This window comes from Scomber scombrus, chromosome 16, assembly GCF_963691925.1.
Source record: "Scomber scombrus chromosome 16, fScoSco1.1, whole genome shotgun sequence".
NCBI classification, from domain to species: Eukaryota; Metazoa; Chordata; class Actinopteri; order Scombriformes; family Scombridae; genus Scomber; species Scomber scombrus.
The window spans coordinates 21886075-21908457 of record NC_084985.1 but is presented as its reverse complement, the minus strand read 5'-3'; the positions used below and the strand labels follow the sequence as shown (position 1 = coordinate 21908457).

At 39.7% G+C, this 22383-nt stretch overlaps 1 protein-coding gene across 1 annotated transcript; it reads right to left on the bottom strand.

The window, feature by feature from the left end:
- Window positions 1-204: 204 nt before the first annotated feature.
- lpcat1 (lysophosphatidylcholine acyltransferase 1) lies at window positions 205-21436 on the bottom strand. Its single transcript, XM_062436171.1, has 14 exons — window positions 21350-21436; window positions 11654-11793; window positions 11121-11335; window positions 9741-9853; window positions 9404-9464; window positions 6549-6607; window positions 4567-4601; window positions 4268-4322; window positions 4065-4147; window positions 3802-3927; window positions 2706-2859; window positions 1344-1442; window positions 1121-1262; window positions 205-535 (listed from the first exon to the last, which is right to left on the bottom strand). The coding sequence occupies exons 1-14, from the start codon at window positions 21434-21436 to the stop codon at window positions 402-404; spliced, it is 1503 nt and encodes a 500-aa protein (XP_062292155.1). The 3' UTR covers window positions 205-401.
- Between the last annotated feature and the right edge of the window lie 947 nt (window positions 21437-22383).

Here is a 22383-nt window from a genome sequence, read left to right as displayed (position 1 = left end):
AAAAAGTGCTAACCAAAACCTTAAAAAAAAGCTAATCAGATAAATATCTGTACTTAATACATAAGAAAATAATCTTAAAATAAATAATATATTTGCAGATCATTTAATAAAACAAGTTTCTTTAAATCATGATACAGGGTTAAAAACAAAGAAATGCCAAAACAAAAAGATGATGGATTGATGGGAGTAAGAGATCCATCTCCATCATCATCTATGCTGCCATGATTCATCCTTACACTTCCTACTCTGTTATTCTCCTCACATCCAACTTCTCTCGCCTTTTTTCTCCCTCTCTGCACTTAAAAAGGCACAAAGGCGATAGGCGATCTGCAGCATGTGAAGATGTCGTTATGACAGACGGTGAAGATAAATGGAGCAGTGGGATATCTCAAGTCCCTAATTCAGTTGTCTTTGTCGTGCTTCTGGCCGTTGCAGCTCTTAGGTCGGCCAAAGCAGAATTTGCGCGGGTGGGTTTTAAAATTGAGGTAATCCATGACAAAGCGTGGGTGCTGCTCTATGAAATCACAGAGTTCATCTGGAAAAAGGGGTGAGAGATAGAAGCAGGTGTTAAATGGTATTACCGCTGTCTGCAAATGTTAGGCATTTGCATTTTTATATTACACTATTATAGTATCTTTTAAATTTTATGGTAAAAACAACTGGAACAAAGCACTTTTTTAATTTAAGGTGCAGTGTGAAGCATTTTAACATCAATAAGTCATTAGCTTGTTCATGCAATTATGAATCAGTTTAATTACTATAGTGATTCTAGATCATTATAGAGATTTACAGCTTCTACATGTTTATATACTCTGTACTTTGTGCAGATAGGAAAGCTGCTGGATTAGGATTGGTTTTAAGATAAAAAAGAAGAGTTTTTCCAAAAAAAAGGCAGATGGTACAGGGAAAAAAATCCCTTCCAGACTGTATTTATCCTCTTCAGTGAAGCCACAGAGCTGGATCCCGTCAATCATCTCCATCATGATATAATTTGTGCCGTGGATACAGTAATTAATTTGACATTTTTGCACTGATGTTTAAAAATTAAAAATTAAATTAAAAAGCATTTTATAATGACTGTCGCTGTTATAATGACTCACAAACAAACAGTGGGTCTTACCATAGGTGATCTTTTCCTTGTCAGGATCTTCCAAACTTAAAAACAGCACAGAAAGTTCCACCTCCTCCACTCCCAGCATTATTTCAAAGATGGAGGCGAGCTCCTCTTCCAGGACCTCCCCACTCTCCTCGCTCTCATACATCTGCACAGCAAAATGTATCCTTAGCGCAACATGTTGAAACCTACTTCAAACCAGATTCGATGGTAAATGTGTTCACTGTACCTTGAAGGCCAGTTTGAGGGTCTCCATTGACTTTGATGGTCGGGAAACAGTCGACAGCGCAATGACAAAGTGCCTGACATCTATCTGCCCATCTCCATGCTGTGGGAAAAATGAGGAAAGTAGAAAAAAAATGAATCTGATCCTGTTATGAAAAAAAAAAATCCTAATTTCTATCTTAAAATCACATAGTGGATAAAGCACATCATAACATCTTTAAAAGTGAGATACCACCTCATGGTTGTATGTCTTCACCAACCAGTCAAGTTGTCATTTGTTTAGCATAATGGGAGTTATCACTTTATTGACGTGTGTGATTCCAGTGAATAATTTCGGGTGAGAAACATGCTATCATCACTTAGAGGCTATTTTTACAGAGAAGGACAGAGGACTGATAGAGAACGTCATCGCATAGTGCAACCATGATCACCTTAAACTCAGTATGAGAAAAAACAATCAGATTATAGTGGACTATCAGAGGAAGAGGAGGTCCCTTGTCCTGGTTGTCACCCAGGGAGATGAACTGAAGAGGGTGGACTCATATAAGAACCTCCAAATCAGCAGTGACCATGATGTGATTTGGGTTGCGGTTCTATGAACAAAGTGACTTAGCTCATCCAACACCTGCCTCAATCAGCTCTTCACCTCTCAAGTATTTAAACCCTGATTCTTCACCCGTTTTCTGAGCTACAGTGGTGAGCAAACCTTTTCAGCAAGGATAAAAGTGTCTGGTACATGACATTCTCACATTGTGACATAGTAAGTGGACGTTTGTGCCAAATTTGAGGGAATTCCTGAGATATCGCATTCACAAGAGAATGGGATTGATGTAGCTCCATTAAAAATAATTTTGATTTCTCAACTGGCTTGTAACTCAAGCATTTAGCAGGCTGCAGATTCTCCACATGAGGGTGCTGATCAGTCAGTGTCAACTGGTAATATATACTTACCAATAACTACCAAACTGCTGCTTGAGGTCACTGGTACAATCAGCCTAAATATCTGAGATATTCATAATATCTCCCTGCCCACAGATATGTGGTAATCATATTTTAGAAATGTCCGAGTGATCCTGTCATAAAAGTAAAAACAAGATTCCTCCCCAACTCACAGTTATTAATAATGGCCTCTTACTGCCTACTCGCCAATATTAAAAGGCTAACTTTTCCATTGTGACTCTTCTATATTTAGATTACCTGTATGCAGGCACTGACAGCATTGACAGTGTTTTTGTAATTACTCCCAATTCCAGAAGGGGGAGACAAAAGTCCCACTCTGCAGCTTTTATCTTATTTCTTTATATTTACCTGTATTCATTTAAATATTAAGCAATCAAAACTCATAGATATAACTCTGTTTGTTTACCTGGTCGAAGAGGCTGTGGACTTGTGTGAGTGTGTTTGTAACTGGCAGGTTGAAGAACTGGGCAAAGTCTTCTACACTCAGCATGTCTCCCTGCAGCTTTCTGGCTCTTCTGGCCTGCTCCTCAAGCACCTTTTCTGTGGTCCCTGCTCTCAGCCTGTTAACACACAGTGGAATAAAGAAAAAACACCAAGAAATCACATAATGCAACAATGTATTAGTTTGCATGTGCTGTTAAAGGTTTGTCACCTTCACTTTGGTTGGCCTGCAAATATCCTGCACACTTTTGGATTAGATTTGTTTCAGATTAGATTTGCCTTCACTTTTATGTAATAAAACTATTCAATACATCAAATTCATCTAACTCTAATTCATGTTTTTTTTTTTTTTAATCTACAGTAAACCATACACTATATATACAATTAAAAATACTTTCCCACTTATTGGCTTATTTCTGAGAATATCACTGAATAAAAACTCTTTCTGCATAAAAACTCACATTTAAAAAGCAGTGCATTAATGATGAAAAGAGCTGGTTGCCTCTGTGTACTTCTTCAGATGATGAAATGAGTCGTATGATTCAGTCAGAATCACATGATCTCTCTCATCCCTCATGCTCAGTATATGATCACAAGAATATTATTACTGGTTGCGCATGTTATCTATAGAGTAGTAACACTGAGCATTTTATCAAGATTTACTCTCACATATTAGAACTAATCGGTAAACATGTGCTAACAGATCATTTTATAAGAACAGTAAGATATATTCTCTAATTAAGTTAGTCAGAAAAGATGCTTATAGATATCTGACTATTTTCATATTTTAATTAATCCCCTGACAATACATAGTAAGTAAGACATAATTAAACAGAACTAATATCTGTGGCAATAAAAAAATCCAACATATTTACTCTTTGCAGAACATACAATTACAAATATTTCCTCATCCGACTTCAATCGATTAAATCAGAGGTCCATGTGTTTCCGCCCTGCCGCCACTAGGTGTCAGTGTTATCTCACCATCAACACCCTGTAGTCTTGACTCACACCCACTCTCCACCCGTCCAACCAGTCTGTCCAGTCACCCCTCCACTCACCCTAAGCGGTACACCAGCTGGTTGAACTCCAGCAGGGAGCTGTAATCATAAATGCGCAGCGGGCCCTGTGATAGGCTGATCTCACGGTCATCAAATGATAGATCTGTGAGTGGCACATCCAGCGCCCTGTCAAGGAAGGAGGGACGCATTAGTCAGGACTTTAATATTGCAGCATGTCTGTGTGATATGGAAATACAAAACAAGCAAAGGCAGACTGACGGATAACATGTTGGTCAATGACACTTATACCAACACATACTTACTTAGCCATGAGCTTCCTGACATTATTGGCAAACAGAGCAGGGTTTTCCTTCTCCTCTTTTGATGGATGGTAAATAGGCAAGTACTATGGAGAGAAAGACTGTCAGGACACTATGTACTTAAGGTACTGTGACGAAAAAAAATATATATTTTCACACAATTGGCCTAAAAAAACACACACACACACACACACACACACACACACCTCTATCTCCATAGGATTATGAAGTTGGCACAGAGTAAGCCACAGGATTTTGAACCTGGAAAACAGAGGAGTTTTGTCCATACATGAAAATACAAGATCAGAAAGAGTGAAATAATATGATAAATGGAGACAAGACTGAACAGATGGTAGTGGAGATAATGGAGGTTCCCCTCCAGCATCTTGCATGTTCCTTTTTTTTTTTTTTAAAGGAAAACAGGTCACTGGTGTTTTAACTACATAGTTAGGAGGAGGAAGTACAAGCTGTGTGTTTGTGAGTGTGTTAAGTGTGTTACACTCACGCTCCGGGACCTTGCCATGTCCATGTAACAGTATCCTGTGGAGAGGAAGAGGAGAAAGGAAATAGCTCATGACAAAGACACACATAAACACATACACACACACACACACATACACACATTTCACAAAGTCAATTTCCTATTACTTTATTTACCCTCTGGAACTGTGGTTTATGTTTCTCAGTGGTGTGTGTCTGTGTGTACAGATCTGTGATTCGGATGTTGCAATACGTTTTTAGTCAGGAACCCAAATTACATTTTAATTGTTATTGATATGATTTTATATTGCTCAAGAACTAAAGCATTAACTAGGCATTGTTTACACTTTGTGAAAGAATGCTGTGTCACTGGAATCAACGTGCTACTGCATGTTTATAATAGTGTAAAAGATTAAAACTTTTAGGCAAGTCTGCACTTAAAACTACATTACAGCATTCACATTATAACCTGACACTTAAAACAAAGTGTAAGAGTTCCTGCTATTTGATTAAAGGGGCACTTCACTAATTTTACATATGAAGTTCAATTTATTCATCATGACGAGTACTACTCATCCTGTGAAAACTGTTGTATAATGTCTTCTGTGACTCTGGAGGAGTCCTCAATGGTATGATTAGGGTCATTTCAAGTTTGGGCTTGAAACATCATATTTTCACAGAAATTCCAGAAAACTTGAGGGGTGGGGTTTCAAAGAAGAGGCATGGGGAGTTGGAACACATGGAACAAATTATCAAGTTGCATTGTGGGAAAGGTAGGATCCAGTGGTTTTAGAGCTTGACCCATACTTTGGGCTAAAAGTCAGCATATCACAGCCTCTGCTGCATCAATTTTGACATTTGCGTCACTTGTGAGGCCCCAAACTTAAAGAAAGTGAATGATAAATGGCAGTAGGTGCAGTATTCTGTGGATAATGGTCAGCAGGAATGGTACGTGTATATTAAAAGAGCATAAATATGCAAAAAAAAAAAAATACTCCTGTAATAGTGCAGGTCTTTTAATTTTAAACTGTGGGGCCACAGGAAGACCGAAACTGCCATCAGCTACCTGTCAGTGCAAGGATCCTACATCTATTTGTTCATGTGTAATAGACTAAAGTAAACACTAAACTGCCTTAAGCCTAAGGGTGACAACATATTATTTGATCTGTATAAAGGAAACCAATCTGCAGCCGTAAACACAGCTCAGGTGTGGTACCAACAGCATCCAGATGAATTGAAGACAATTAAGATGACATCACATTTACAACAGGCCCATGCAGGACAGCTTCACTTGCAGATGATGCTATTTTCTCTTCATGCTTGTTGGTTGCAAGAGTTTCGACATCAGACAAATTAGTTTTGATTTGGCTCAGGAACATCAGTATGTTGTGTAATCTGTTTTAAACAGCATGGCTGGCTGTGGGTAGTCATTTCCATTCCCAACTAAATGAACAGATGGAAACAGACAGAATGGAAACATTTCTTGTGTAAAAATAAAGACTTTGGATGGAATTATACAAGTGTAGACAAGTCTACCATGTTAGAGCAGTTTATTTAGGTTTTCTTTGCCTCACTTAACTGCCTTGTACTGCCATGTTGTCACCAAAGTGAGCTGAGCACAGTGACTAAAGTCAGCAATAAGGGAAACAGTGACAAAAGCTTTTTAGGGAAACAGACAAGAAGCACTGGGTACGTAATAAGAAGTGCATAATTCATAAGAGAGTGAAGAGAGGTGCGGAGAGAGAGACATGACACCTGTGTGTGTGTCTGCGTGTGTATAGACGGAGGAAGAGGAGGATGAAATATCATCCTACTAGTACATGAAGTCATTCATCCCAAGAGGAACACATACTAACGTGCGGGAAAGAAACCATTACATCATAGGTGTAGGTGGAGTCAGGCTAATTGTGAACTATATCCAGAAGTTACAGGTATGTGTGGAGCAGATGTGGAAATGATGAAAAGAAAGCAGAACAGTAAGGGTATGACTGGATGCGAGGTGTTTACCAGTTTGTTTGGATAGCGTAGCACCACTGGCTGCACTGGGAGCCCTGGGATGAAAGCACCTGAGAAAGAGGACAATGGAGAACCAAGAATATTATTTCTGATAACCATTTATGTCTGTCAATAAAAAATAAAAGACACTTTGAAATTACTAGTATTTGATTTTTATTGAATTACTACAAACATATGTACAGATTTTGTCTAATTTAACACATAGCACAGACACAGACCAACACACTGGGTTGAGTCATGTGTACTAGTTTAGATGAGTGACAAGCTCCCAACCTGAGGATAACCTTCAGACCTGGCAGACAGCATCTCTATTGAGACTATAATGTCCTCCTGATGACAGGCAAGCTGACAGAAGCTCCATACAGTATTTATTACTGGACAAAACCCTATTCAGCCTACTGAGTCAGCTTTGTATAACACTGGTCCGCTACTTATTATTTAATATTTGAAGACCAGACTTAGGGGGGAATTTTGTGTCCAAAACTAATATTTTTTGGGCTGTGACCATAGTATTTCTTCTCATACTGGTCATATAAAGTTCTCTTTCTAGTATCAGCCAAAGCTAATATGAGCAGTCTATGTTAGTTTAATTAAATGTGTATCTTACAAAGTGTTTTTGTGAATGAAATGACCTCTAGTGTGTCCCCATCAAATTGTATATTTGACCATATGTCAGCTGTATGTTTGTGTATCTCTACGTTTTTCATATGAGACATGAACATGTAAAGTCTTTGAACATTGATCAAATGTCTTCAGTGTTCCCTAGAAATTCAATATCCAGTTATGCAATTGCTAACAACACAACTAAACTATCTTAAATGTGTGTACACATATAAGCTGTCCCTTAAGGCAGGGTGTGACCAGTTTCACTACAACTTTAACATGACACACATGACAAAGGTGGGGGAGTAAAAATGCTCTCGCACCACAGAACTGAGTCTTATCAACTTACTATGGTCAAGAATAGAGAATATTTTAGGAAATCCCCATTATCCAATATGCATAGCACAACTGGCTGACATTTGATTTTTAATAAAAACAATATTGGCCAAACATCTGCATCTGCATATGAGATTATGAAAGAACATGAGAATGAGCACTGCTACAACCTCTGAATAATAATGTGACTGTAATTAGAGGACAGACAGGAGGAGAAGGGTGGAGGTGAAAGTGATGACTGTATTATAAAAGGAAAAGAAAAAAGGACTGTAGGTATCTGCAATGCACGGTCATGGCACAGGTGGCACAAGCACGCCTTAAAAAAATAAATAAATAAATAAACACGCATCCATACACGCAGTTGCTTTGTTGTGCTGGAAACCAGTGAAGAGACGTAACAAGAGGAGACACATCCAGATAGGACTGGACACACAGCAGACAGATCGAGCTGGACAAACACAACAGACACACACATACACACAAAGCAGGACAAAGTGTGACCAATAGGGCTTAGTGAGAATGACAGAATTACAGACTGGAAGAAAGGGGATTAGACAGAGCAGGCAGGGGGGACAATAGCTGACAGCATAACTTGGTTAATGCAGCACACACGTACACATCCACACACAGAAACATACACACATGGAGGCGACTGCCGGACAACAAAAAAGCAGGAAAACAAGCGAAAGTCAGAGAGATGGGTGCAACGGTTTTGTGTCCCATTGAGATCGCCTCAAGCAACACACGAGCCCCCTAAACCTGCTGGGCCAGCATCAGATTAATGTGCTCTGATACCCACACCTGGACGCACCCACAGAGCTACACAGCCAACTCCACGCTTGAATAATTACGTACAAGTACAGACCCACTAGCTGCAAAACTGTGCAAAGTGATAACACACAACTTAACACACCCCAGGCTGGAATTCACCTAAAACCCCCACAACTATTAGCTACTTTAGCGGACAGCAACTCTCATTTAGGCTAGTGGATAATTTCTGAGATTTAACAATAAGAAACTACTGGGAAAAAGCTGTTGGTTTTGTTACTTAAAAATAACACTATGACCTTCTATAATGTAGTATTAAAAGGCTGCAATATAATGTGCATGTACAACTAAAAACAACATGAAAACAACTCTCTTGGGGTCGTGTAAAGGTTAAGCTAAAATCACAACCATGCTAGTGGCTCCGTGAGGCTATACTTAGCATTAAGCTGAAAGCAGCTAAAGTGGCTAACAGCATGTCAACATACTCAGTGACATTGCTTGGGTGCTGATGTTTAGAAGTTGTAATATTTATCCTATTCAACTGAGATGTTGAGCAGGGGAATTAATAATTGGCAGGTCAAACGTTAGCATGATAACGTTTGACCTGCTAATGGTGCCAGAGGAAATGTCAGGGGCTCAACAAAGTCAGTAGGATTTGTCCTTTGTGGAGCGTGAATTACATTGTGATCCGTCCAATTGTTGCCAGTCAGGATCAAAGTGGCCAACGTAGCCATTCATAGAGCCGCGCCGCTAGCGTGGCTAAAAATAAACATGTGAAGTTGAATTGTAATGTTTGGGTCCATAGAAATAAGCACACAAAGACAAGCCTATGGAAAAAGAAGCACCACAAATGTCATGATATGTCCACTATAGCTCTGCTTAAAGAATTTGATTGGTTTTCTATCTAAAACAAGTGATAAGGCTAGATGAGAAGTGTTGGAATCACTGAAATGTGTTTTTTGTAACACACACACACACACACACACACACACACACACACACACACACACACACACACACACACACACACACACACACACACACACACACACACACACACACACACACACACACACACAGGGCAACCCTCCACCTGGTTTCCTGATCAGCCTAAAGCAAGAAGGATATTGAACACATACCAGCCTTGTATAAGATGAGACCCGACCTGTTGGTGCACGTCCCCTCTGGGAATATCATGATCTGGAATAAACAAATAAACAATAAGGCACACAACACACAAACAAATGTACCTGGCTCTTATGGCCCATTGTTTCTAAGAGGCCTGGATCCATGTGAACTTAGCGTGACTCATTGTGTTTATACTATCACCTTTCAATTCGCCTGCAGTGTCAGCTAGATCAGATCAGTGTGTGTGTGTGTGTGTGTGTGTGTGTGTGTGTGTGTGTGTGTGTGTGTGTGTGTGTGTGTGTGTGTGTGTGTGTCTACTTATATGCCTTTATGTGCATTTTCATTTACCTGAGGCCACTCCCCTCCAGACCGGGCTCTCCTCTTGATTTCCTCCACAGTTTTCCTTCTTGAGTCCTGGTCCGAGCGAAACACAAAAACTGGCCTGATGTAGCTGATCAGAGCTGGGAGGAGGAGGAGGAGGAGGAGGAGGAGGAGGAGGAGGAGGAGGAGGAGGAGGAGGAGGAGGAGGAGGAGGAGGAGGAGGAGGGGGATGAAAAGGCAGATTTTGGGTGAATGCCAGAAAAAGAGAAAAACAGACAAACACTTAGTTAGTGAATCCTCAGAATGTATCAGCTTGAAGAAACGAAGCAGCGGCATTTGTCAATTGTACACTGGATTTACAGAAGGTTCATTAGAGAATCATGTTAGGATCATTAAGAATTTGTAGATATATTGTCAGATCTTAAGAGTCATTGATGCAACCAGTTCTCAAACTAGGCAGGACACTGTAGAGGCGCTGAAGTTATGTCCTAATACTTCCAAAGGCTGATGTTTCCTGCTGCAGGAAGACACTGTTTATCATAGTTAAGAGTAAACAAAGTCATCTTACGTCAAAAAGAGCTCAAAAATTGCTTGCAGAGACAGATTCTGAAGAGAAAATGATTTTTGTATTATGGATTTTACCATATTACTCATTTGCTTCTATTTCAATTAGAGTCAAGATTAAAAGATTTATTTGTTACATACTCATATTGTCAATATGTGCAGTGAAATGGGGGTGAGGGGGGGGGGGCATACTCTACAGGATGTGCTAAAAATGTTAACATGCAATAATAATTAGATAAAACAAATATGAAAGATAACATTTCAGAGGAAACATAAATATATGTAATGCGAAATGTTATAGTATATACATTCAGCATACAAAACATGTCAAATATTCATAGCCTGTCTGTATAAAAAAAAATTGTACTGGTGTTTTCGTTAGTGCACACTCGACACTCTGCGTGTGACAGTTATGGATTGCTTTGTAATGTATGGTTACATTTTTTGAATGCCTGTATGTGAAACCTATCTGCTAAACAAGTCCTTTGTCCATCAATTGTCTTACTTCACAGGCAGAGCACAGACTCAAGCATGCAGGGCATCTTCTCTATAATGCAGATCATATAGTAGTGATAGTCCTATATGTGTGTAACTATAATTACTCATCAGAAACACAAAACAGTGTTGTCCAACAGTCTATAGACAGCAGATAATGTTGTTAGTTATGTCTTAATTCATAAAATGTGGACAAGAAATGTGACACTACTGTTATATATCTCTTTAAAACCTACAATTGAATGGATTTATTCAACAAACTCATTGAGAGAATGCCATTAAAAGCACCTTATATCTACTGTAGTTGCAGTAGATGTGATGGAAATGTGTCTTATGTGTATTACTCACTGCCCCACACGGGAATGCTCCTGCTCTCCAGTTTGGTGACTATGGAACACATGGTCATGGTAACTGGGATGGCATCAAAATATGAGGAGTGTGGTGCCACGGTGAGGATGGGAGCTTCGGAGGGTGCTGCCCTTTCCCCTTTCACCTTGATCCAATGGAAACCTCCGCAAAACCACATGGCTCGCATGATCACCCGGAGACTCAGGTCTAAGAACCTGATGGAGGACATGTGGATAATCAATGGAAAGTTTCAAACAATGGTCTCCTTCAACTTCTAATCTCACACCCTTCACAAATGTTTATTCTTCAACGTCCTCTCTTTGTTTGCATTTACCTGTGTATTTAAAATGGAGGGTTTGTATAGTTTAGGCTTTAGGACTACACAGTACTCCCATCATTCCAATCACATGTGGAGCCAGTTGTTTTGATGTGATCCTCATGCTTCCAATACTAAATACATAGAAAATATAACCCCTGTGGTTGATCCTATGTGTTTTGGTAGCATATAAACCATTTAATACTTTCTTACACACCTCCTCCACAATGACTGTGGCTCAACGACGAACTCAGAACGTCCCAGCGAGGCTGTGAAAGCGAAGGGCCAAGCCAGCAGCATGAGGAAAGACACCAGGAGCAGGCGCACTGGAAACACTGTGACCGACATCAGTCCTATCTGGAGAGAGAGGCAGAGAAAGTGTATGTGAGCAAGATAAAGAGTGAGCTAGTAATATGCACGGTCACAATTTTACTACTGTGCTGTGTTTCCACCATTGTTCATGGTATGCCTTCAACATACTGTACATTCCTTAATGGCAGGGGAAACACTCATTCACGCTCTAGGGTGACAGCAAGAGGAGACCACATTCCATTTGTGCACTCAGGAAGAAACAAACATCCACCTAAGAGTTGAAGACATGATGATGGTCTAATGACACATTCCTGGTATGGAAACCCTGGAGCTTAGAATCCTACGTGTCCTATATATACACACACAGGTTTATATCGTATAACTAGCTGTTTATTGTTACACTAGGAAATATAGATTTGAATGTGTTTTGTATCTAAAAGTTCATATAAGAAAATTCAGTATTCACCAGTATGAGTTTGGTGGTTTTATACCAATAATAAGTACACTTCTTTGCACTGAATACAGAACCAACAGATCTTTAAAAACACTTTTAATTACATGCAGTGAATCATCTAATTCATGACAAGTTTTTTCCATAAAATACTGATGTTATTTTTAATGATTCCAGACTTTCCTTCAACCTCCACATAAATGCTGGGATAGAAACTGCAAACTAAGGTCTGAGCATTCTTTATGAGTCCAAACATGGTTTGTCTCCCTTAGAAAAAATGTCTGTCACTGAGTTGTTGCAACCTATTTTGGATTATACACATAACATAGTTTGTGTAGATTTATTTTAATTCTAAAAAGCTCCATCATAACCAAAAGTATGAAGCTAATTTGTTGTCTTTAAATGCTAGTAGAAACAGTCTTTTGTTCGCTTTCATTTTTGCATGCATTCATTTTAATTACTCGGCTTATGTGACGCAGTTTTTAAAGCACAAGTAAAAAATCTTTTTTTATTTAATTTAACTCGTCCAATACAGGCTCAGGGGGAAAATGCATAGACGTTTCAGCTATGTGCAGTGTGTGAGCATTGATTGATTTGGGTGTGGGTAGTAATTTTGTTATTGTTTCCGTTTACTATTTGTCATGTTGTCTTTTTTTCTATGTAGGTTGTTTGAAGGACCCTCTTGAAATTATGTATTATTAAGAGGGGATGTGAGGGGGATTTTTTGACCGTTCTCTATTATCAGAAAAGCGCTTTTGCTTTTTGCATAACACCAGTAAGAACTGACTATGTAAATAGTTGAGTCGGAAATAAGATAAGGCAACTCTGTAAACAGAGTGTGTGGCTAAATCCAACCTCTACGAGTCCTCAACTCAAGTTTATTGAAGGAGAGCCACAGCAGAGTTGAAAAGTCAGCTGACCAACCTGTCATGCCTTTTCTCTTACTGTGTAATGAGAGAGATGTGGTATGTTCGTGCACTAGCAGGGTCACAAAGTCACGGCCTCCGCTGTAAATTCAGACCGAGTGACATTTTAAGCCCCTTCCTCCCCTTTGTCCGACCTCCGTTCGATCTCTTCATCTCTTGCCCTCGTCCCTCTCCCTCATTAACATCCCTGGGCCTGCCTTACAGTAATCTTCAATCCCGTCCCGGAGGAATTTCTCTCCTCAACTATCCATCCGTCCATCAATCTCTCACTTCCATGTCTATTTGCCCAGCTGCACCTTCATTTATCATAGCGGCTCCTCCCATTCCCCCTCCTTCCTATAGCATCTTTCCTCTTTTCCTCAGTGCCTCTCTCTCTCTCTCTCTCTCTCTTCATGGAGGAGCCCAGGTGCACACTGCAGGGCTGTATTAATAAATAAACAGTAATGGGGGTGATTTATAATGCTCTAACGCCTCTTTCCTGGCTCCCCGCCCCCCGCGCGTCTGACGCACAGTGCACTCATCATCAGAGCTTAACGAATCCATCTGGGAGGATCCGCTGACATTTTCTCAGGAGGTGGCATGAGAATGAGTTAGGGCACGGTGGAGGGGAGCAATTTCTAGTACTTTATGAGTATAGTAGTCCACCCGCTGCTAACAACTCACAATCTGCTGTGGAAAAAAAAATACGCCTCTGCAGTGCTGAGCTCATTTGTCAAAGTGATGGATATTTTTGTCAAGTACCACAAAAACTAAATCTATTATAAAAGTGATTTTTTTAAATTCTCTGAGCGCTGTAATATTTGTAACGCATCCATGACAGTAAACCATCTCTCAAAAGCTTCCTCTAATGTGTTAGACTGGGGAAAACACAGTGTGTTAAAGAGGAACTCAGCTGATTTTACACATGAAGATCAGTTTAGTTGTCATGGGGAAGAGTTACTCAGCCTGTCATAACAGTTTTAGATGGTTTTCTAAGAATCTGAAGAGGAACTTTACAACGTCTGAGAAATGTATTTTAAATAGGGCTTGAGTTTTTTTTTTAACAGGAAGCTTGAGTTACGGCGTGGTGTTTAAAGATTTTTGAGGCAGGTATGGTCTGAAAGACAGTATTGAATTGCATTCTGGGAATTGTAGGGTCCAGTGTTCGTGGATCTTTATTCAATACGGGCATTTTTTCCTCTTTCAATTCCAGCTGTTTTTATTTCCAAATATGTTTTTTTTTATCCAATAATGTTGCATTTGATCACAAAGTCTTTGTCAGTCAAGACAAACGGCAATCAGATAAAGCAATTCACGATAATACATACAATATATATTAAAAAGTATTGAATCGTTTTACATTTATATTTTATATTATATTGTATTTATTTAGTCATAGATCATGATTTTCTTACCTTATTTATTTATATTGAATGCTATGGTTCTCTTTAATGTCCAAAAAGATGACCGAGATCTCTTTTTTACACTTGTGATTTACACAATGTGATTTATAGAAATTAAGAGTAATTAATTATGTACGTGCAATATTATACAGAAGTGAAATTGCCTTAGGTATAAAGGCAGAGAGCAAATGTGACGTAGTAGAAAATGTCTTCGAGAGAGTGAAAAACACCAGAGGGTAAAATTCAGAGGCTCGTTAGGCCGTTCTGTTGGGCCTAAAATATTCAGAAGACTGTGAGGCAATGATGGACCCATTGTCTCTCTTTGAAACACTCACATCTGTTTGTACATATGGCAGCGTTAAAGCTGTCAGAGGCCATTAAGGCGCAAGTCACTCAGCCCAGTCCTACAGCCTCTGACACTCCTGCTTTCTAAAACACACACATGCATGCTCTATATGTCAGTCAGCTGCACTGTAATGCAAACACTGACATGCAAGTGCTAACAGACAACAGCAAACACTGTCACCTGTAAATGTACACACGGTCACATGTTAAGGAAACCATCTCGTCAAGCAGGAAAGGACATCCACCTCAGTAGAAACATGCTACATTAGTTTCAGGTATATGCAGGTGTTGGTTATACATACAGTGTGATGTGTTTAAACCTTATTTGAAAACAGTCATTTTCTGTGGATCTAAACGGAGCTCGCTAAAGTTTATGCAACATTACCCTGATAATGTCATCAGAGTTATTTTTTATTTCCTATCACTGTTTGGGTTTGACATTTAAAAATATATAACAGAAACTCATGCATCGTGGCATTAGGTTTGAAATACGTGGGTATTTACTAGGCAGTATTTATGAAAGTTGCATTATGGGAAATGTAGGATCCAGTGTTCCTGTGTTTTTGGAGTTTGACCCACACTAGAAACTAAAAGTTAGGGTATTTTGACCTCAGCTGCACCAATTTCAACAAGTTTTTAAAATATGTCTTTTTCAAGTCCCTGAACTTGCGAGAGACTTGTTGCCATGGGGACCAGTACAACGGTATTTTTATATTCATATCCAGGCTGAAAAAGGCCACTGTAAACTGTGTGAATCCTACAATATGCTTCTCTGATCATGTTCTGTGATTCATCTATAAAAAAACAATGAAATAAATATTCTCAGGTCTATACTGACATACTATTACCTACTTTTCCATAGGCTCACCGCATGGCACCCAACTCCCTTGTGCAATGAGGCCCAGTACATTTTTAACTGCTCTTCTACCCTGCAGTGAGGGATAATTGCACCGAGCTAATTGTTTTCAATGAGCGGAGGGAAGTGCCTTCTGATTACCACCTGGGGACCCAGGAAGCACTCGACCTCTCCCACTGTTTGTCATGTTGTTGGTGTACAGATCTGGGCTGTGTGTGTTAAAAGGTGTTAGAATCTGTCACACACAGAAAAACATCCATATCCAAGATACCGTATATATAGATATCCAAAATATCCAATTTACCATTTCCCCAGATTTATTTTAGGTATTTGGTGAGATGTGAGAAAGGTCCTAATCCGGTCTATTGCAGTTCTATCAAATGTCACAGGTATTTTGTCTGTGGGCTTTGGCAGCTATGTCTGTATGGTGTTCACTGTTCAACAATGTGTGACTCAGCTGTAATGAGCACTACTGTCTGTTTCACTTGCTGACCTAGTTGGTCCACTACTGCTGATCACATTTGTTGGAAGTTAGAGAAAGAAAAAATAAATTCCGGGAAGAACAAGTGCCAGGGGGAGGAATGTGCTTATGCATCATGCAGCGCTGGACTTCTCTATGTATCAAACACACACATTTTCACCCAGTCAGACATACACAGCATACAGCCATAATATAGTTTTTAAAGCCCACAGCATGCAGCGAGTCATATTTTTGTTCTTCAAGAGCTCGTGTTTGTTTACAGGAGACTCCGTAGGTTCACACACGTGTCCAAAGTGGAAAAACACACCTCGCTGCTACATTAGAAGCAGGCAGTGGGGAGGTGTGAAGCAGACACAGAGACACACATGGTGCAACTTAGATTTAACGGACAAACACTCAACTGTTTACAATCTACTGCACACTCCAATGGAAAAACTGAGTAAGATATTCACTAATAATACATTCCTCCAGCAACAGCATTGGGAGAAAAAAAAAGTTAGTTACAGCATTAAGTGAAACCGATTGAGGTTGTTTGTTGACTTTCCCAAAGCCAGGCTTGAAAGCATGCACAATTCAAAGGAGAAAAGCGGCCCGGGTTTACCACTTGTCTCAGTGGAACATTGTTGTTGGGAACTGACTGCGCCAACATAAAGGCCAATTTCCTGAGCCTTTTGCTTTGTATGTTTTACTGTGAATGAAAGCAGGCACCTCCGGGCCCTGGGGACATGGGAAAAAGGCACAACAGATCAACCTGATGGGGTAGAGTAGAGGGAGTGTACTTCCTACTCTTGTCGGATTGTATGGCTGCAAATTGAAAAAAAATGAAATGTGAGTTTCTACACAAAAATACATCTTTGTTCCTGGTTTCCAGTGCGCTTTTACTTGTTTCAAGAAATGTTTTGTAAAAATGAGTCTACAGTCATACTAAATCTACAGTCTGAGAGGCTGTATTTAGGCTCTGCAATGCTCTATGCTAAAAGTCCTAATGTAGAAATGACAACATGCTCTCTATGACAATGCTAACGTGATGATATTTACCAAGTATAACGTACAATTTTAACCACCTTAGTTTGGAATTTTCACATGCTAACATTTGCTAATTAGCACTAAAGACAAAGTACAGCTATCAAATCAAAATAATCAATAAATCAAATAAATCAAAGTAGGGTGAATTAGGGTAATATGGGAAATTGACTAATGTGGGACAACTAAGCTCCAGTGCATTTATCTCTTCTTCTATTCAATTATTTAAACTAGTATATGTGTACTGTGTACTTTATATTGTTTAAAATTACATGTGAACATACAGGGTACTAGTTTTTAAACTATGGGTACGCACAGAAAGTTTTTGGCAGATAAGGTTGCTTTGTATAAATCAAAGTATTTCTAGGCCTAAAAACAAGTGTCCCAGGTTACAAAATCAAACAATTTGGCAGGAGGAACATTCATATAAGTGCCATGTTCCTTTTGAGTACAATATTCAAAAATTGACTTCTGGTTTAACAAGCAAACATCTCAGGGATTTCATAATGATATAAGGTGTTGATATAATGTATTGGATTCATATGTAAATAAGGTAAACAAGTCAGAATTGCAAAAAGTGTCCCACATGATCCTAATCTACCCTACCTAAAGATAAATAAATAAATCCCTGTTTACACCTAACATTTAAATGTGTGTGGACAGCGCTAAATACAAGTGTTAACAACCACCAAGACGCATTGTGATCAAACCACTTGCGTCCTAATGCGTCTCCAGCAAGGACCTAACAGGAAAGAAGCGAGTGACAATGCTTGAAAGAATGGCGATTAGCACAGATGAACATGGTTGGTGTAATCTGAACAGTTGGAATAGTCCTTACATGTATATTAGTTATTGAAACATTTTTCATAGCACTTAAGCCCACTCTAACAACAAATCTGGTACTTGTCTGAATGACATAATAACTGTGCGTAGGGCCCTTTGACCTTTTTGTGGAAATGATGTAGGCAGCAACGGAATCTGGACATAAGCGGTCAGCTCAAGACACATAACAGAGACAGGTGTGAACAGCCATGTGTCTCGGCTGTCCACTTGTGAGCGGATCACCCGAGACGCATGTTAATAACAGGTGTAAAAGGGGGCAATTGATATATCTCATAGGAAAAGTAAGAATCTGATGTTCTGGTGGTGTTAGATGAGAAGTTAGTGGACCACCAAAGTCAGTAAGATTCATCCTCAAGGCACCATCACCATGGATATCTGCACCAAATTTCATGGCAGTCCATCTCATAGTTGTTGAGATAAAGTAAGGACAGACCAACCAACATTTCAACCATCTAAATGAGATTGCCATCCATAGATTGATGCACCAGTAAGGGGATGATTTCCACTGGGAAAAAAAGCTCATTTGGCCTTCAGTACAACATTTCTTTTTTCTTTTAGTATAACACTAGAAATCACTCCTTCAGCTGAGACTACAGACTACATTAGCAGTGTGTCTCCAGGAGAGTCATGCCATCAGGAGACCCCACCAATCACCTAGCATGGGAGTCCATTGATCCATTGGTTGATTGATGAGGAGGGATCTCAGCCTGACTTGCGTCCTCCAGTAGAGAGCTTCCATCAATTTCAAACGGTTGATTTAGGCTGTAGACAAAGCTGTCCATCTGAAGCAGAACCATTTAAGAGTATCTATGCTACTACTTCCATGTTCATGTTTGGCCAAGCGGACACAAATTGCTGTAATGAGTATATACTTCATTTGGTGTCTACTTTAAATGTCCTGCCACATTATTTAAGTGTCAGTCATCCAACCTAGTAGACCTTAATTGTACAGTCCTGTACCCTAACTTTATTCTAACCTTAACCATTAGTCCCCTAAACCATTTCCCTCAAAGTGATCCACTGTAATGTGGACTCTTTGGAGTATACAAGGGCTTCAGTTAGCCATCCCACAGGGTGAACACCCAAGTGTAAACCCTGTACAGTATGTGTGCTTACAGTCACTTGACAGTCAAATGAAACAACTAGAAACAGAGAAGTGTCGACCGATGGAGGGACAATGTGGGAGGAAGCTAAGTGCACAACACACTCATCAACATGTCGGTCTGACAGGTAAATGGTGCAATGAGGTAGAAAGAAAAAAAAGAATGCTGTTTGGAATGTTTAGTGCAAACTCTTACCATTTTCAGCAGGTGCATCACCGAAAATCTAATGCAAATGTCTTACATGCAAATTTGGACAATCAACATTCAACTGTGGACTGGTAAATCCTTCCAGGTAAATGTGGGGTAATGTCTTGCCCTATAATGACACCACAAGTTTCAGGTAATGGAGCGTATGAAGAGGCGTGGCAGTTACATGAACTGAATGACCAAAAAATATGAAAGAAACTTGATACTATTTGTTATCCTTCTTTACCAATATGAACTCATTCTAAATCTGCACAGACATCTTTAGACATTCCAAACTGGTGGCGTAACTATTATCATTCATCTGTGTGTTAGTTCATGATAATGACAAAGTTCTAGAACCATTATCTTATGTATTATCAGGCAGATTGACGATAATGAGCCATATAATGAAACTGAAATTACAGAAATTTAATCCTGTAATTAACTGGACTAGACTGCTCACATTGAAAACACTGATGAAACTCTATAGTCACAGGACTAGCAGACTGCTGCACTTCTTCTGCTATTTTGTAATAAAATGTTTACATATTATCTCTCTTGTGAATAAAGTGACTCATTAATCACAGCACCATAAAAATGAGTCAGCCCCTAAAAGGATAGACTAAACTTTAAGTGTAGTTATACAACAAATCAGTGAAGATATTTAACATTCTTTATATATTGCTTAATTGCTTATACCATACCAGTCATCATTTAGCTTGGAAAATGAGGGAGATTTTCTGGGACCCCACCTGACTATAATTTTTACATTATGAAAAAGGGTTTCCTCTCTCGGTTCCAGAGATCTAATCACCAGATGCCTTAACTCTTCCTGCCCTGCTGTAATTGAAGTGACGGTTAATATGTCCTTTGTGGCTTCTTGCTTGCTTTGCTGGCAAGCTGGTTAACATCATTTCCCCCACCATGACCAAAACTCAAGCCCACACTGCACACCTTGCAAAACGCATGGTTGTTTCCTAACATGTCAGGAATGGGAACATAGTCTCCAAAGTATCTAAATGTTTTACTCTGCATTTTTGTGGGTTTTTTGCTGGCACCTGTTTCATTAATGTGCAGTTACTGAGGTCAACGACCTTTTAACAGCTTAAGAAAACATCATGTCAATAGAGTCGTTGTGCAGTGTTAGTGCCTGTATTTAAGATCTGTGAGTCCTTTTTACTGCAGGTTTCAATCTTGTGCTTTGAGACAGATTGAGCCTTGAAAAACATTTACCATAGCCGTAATTAATCTAGATAGAGGTGTAAGTTCCTTAACAGTTTTCCTGCTTTGCATGTGTTCATGTCTCTCCATCACCTGACATCTGAGCTGCCTCTATAAACTTCTTCTTTCAATCTTTAATCAGCTGGATCCTCTCTACTTTCTTCTTGTTTTTCTTCCAACACCATTACATCCTGCAATTCTTCCTCATTTCTTTCTTCCTAATGTCTCTCCTTATTCCTTCACTCACACTTGTTTGATGTCGTACATGTCAGTCAATGTCACATATGATCATCTGAACTGTGATTCATTGGTCACATGAAAGCAGCCCCCTGTCTGCCTGTTAGCTTCAGCACGGTTCGTTTGTTTTTACAGCCGCATAGCACGGGTGGGCGGTGGTTTGTTGGTCGCTTCGTGTTAACAGTAGCTAACAGTTATCTCCGTGTCTCATGCGACGACACAGTGTTCAGACTGACACTAAAACGAGCGCACCTCGAAAATCCAACACTGTGGTATAAAGACCAAGCTAACAGCTGCAAAGTGATGGACAGTCGTAAAATGTTATTTCAGAATTTTAAAAATGTGAGGAAATTGTGTTTTATCCTCCACTAAAGCCCTGGAAAAAAAATAAATAGGGAAATTGACGGGGATATTATTAAAGGGAACACGGCGGGAGATGGTGTGAAAATACGGAAAAAATCCAGGGAAAATGGTAGAGTTAGTATGTCTGCAGTCTGCATTCAAGAGAACATACATATTTCATCATGTGTTGTCTTTATGCTCTTACCTTTATTTTTTCTGTCATGGTGAAATTCAGCTCGTGGGCGAAGGGGTTTCTACCCACTCTGGATGGGCGACTGTCTGTCGACTTCATTGCCGACGACCTGACACCAGAAAACTGAAGAAAAGTCGTGTCTGAAATGTTCCGAAACGTTCGTTGAGTTCGTCGTGTTGCACTGTAGGGACAGTGTGTCCTCCGCTGTCAGTCTGCCTTCCTCTCACAAGAGGAGAGACTGGTGTGTGATGCTGGGCGGGGAGGATACTAGACCATTTACAACCAGCTGGCCGCATCCAGAGTAGTGCAGAGGAGGAGTTGCGACAGCCGATCAGGTGACTGGTGTAGCTTCAAACTGTTGCAAAATTGTTAAGTCAGATTGTTTTCCATGGTGAACATCAGTATTTACCCACAATAAACGACTTGTAATGACTTGTACAGCCTTGTGAATTAATTATATTGTTGTGTATCAACAATTAATGTTTATCTGTAGTATTAAACTATTAACGATGATAGAAACAGGTGAGTAAGACATGACAACAGGCTACTCCATCCTCTGTGATAGTTGTGTCATATTTCATTGTAATATTTCAGATTTTCAGATTTGAATATTAATATTTATCCATTGCTGATTGGTTTGTCAAGTGATTACCATCCCTCTAATTGTGTATGTCACCTCCACGAGACTCAGCCCGAGCCTCAGCCTCCTGGATCCCATCTCTGATGGTTGATGCTGTTCTCCTCAAGAGACCTCTTTGCATCAGGGTGCTCAGTCTCATTGTTGAAAGACCAAAAAGGCACACATACATGCTCCACGCAACCTTCGCCCACTCGGACCTTCGCCCACTCCCTAACCCTCAACACCAGGATAAGTGGGGATCAGGTTGAAAGGGTGGACAGCTTTAAATATCTCTGAGTCATCATTACTCAGGACCTGTCTTGGTCCCACCACATTATCACCTTGTTAAAGAAAGCCAGTCAGTGTCTCTATCACTTCAGATGCCTGAGAGACTTCAAGCTTCCTCTCAGAGTGCGTAGGAACTTTT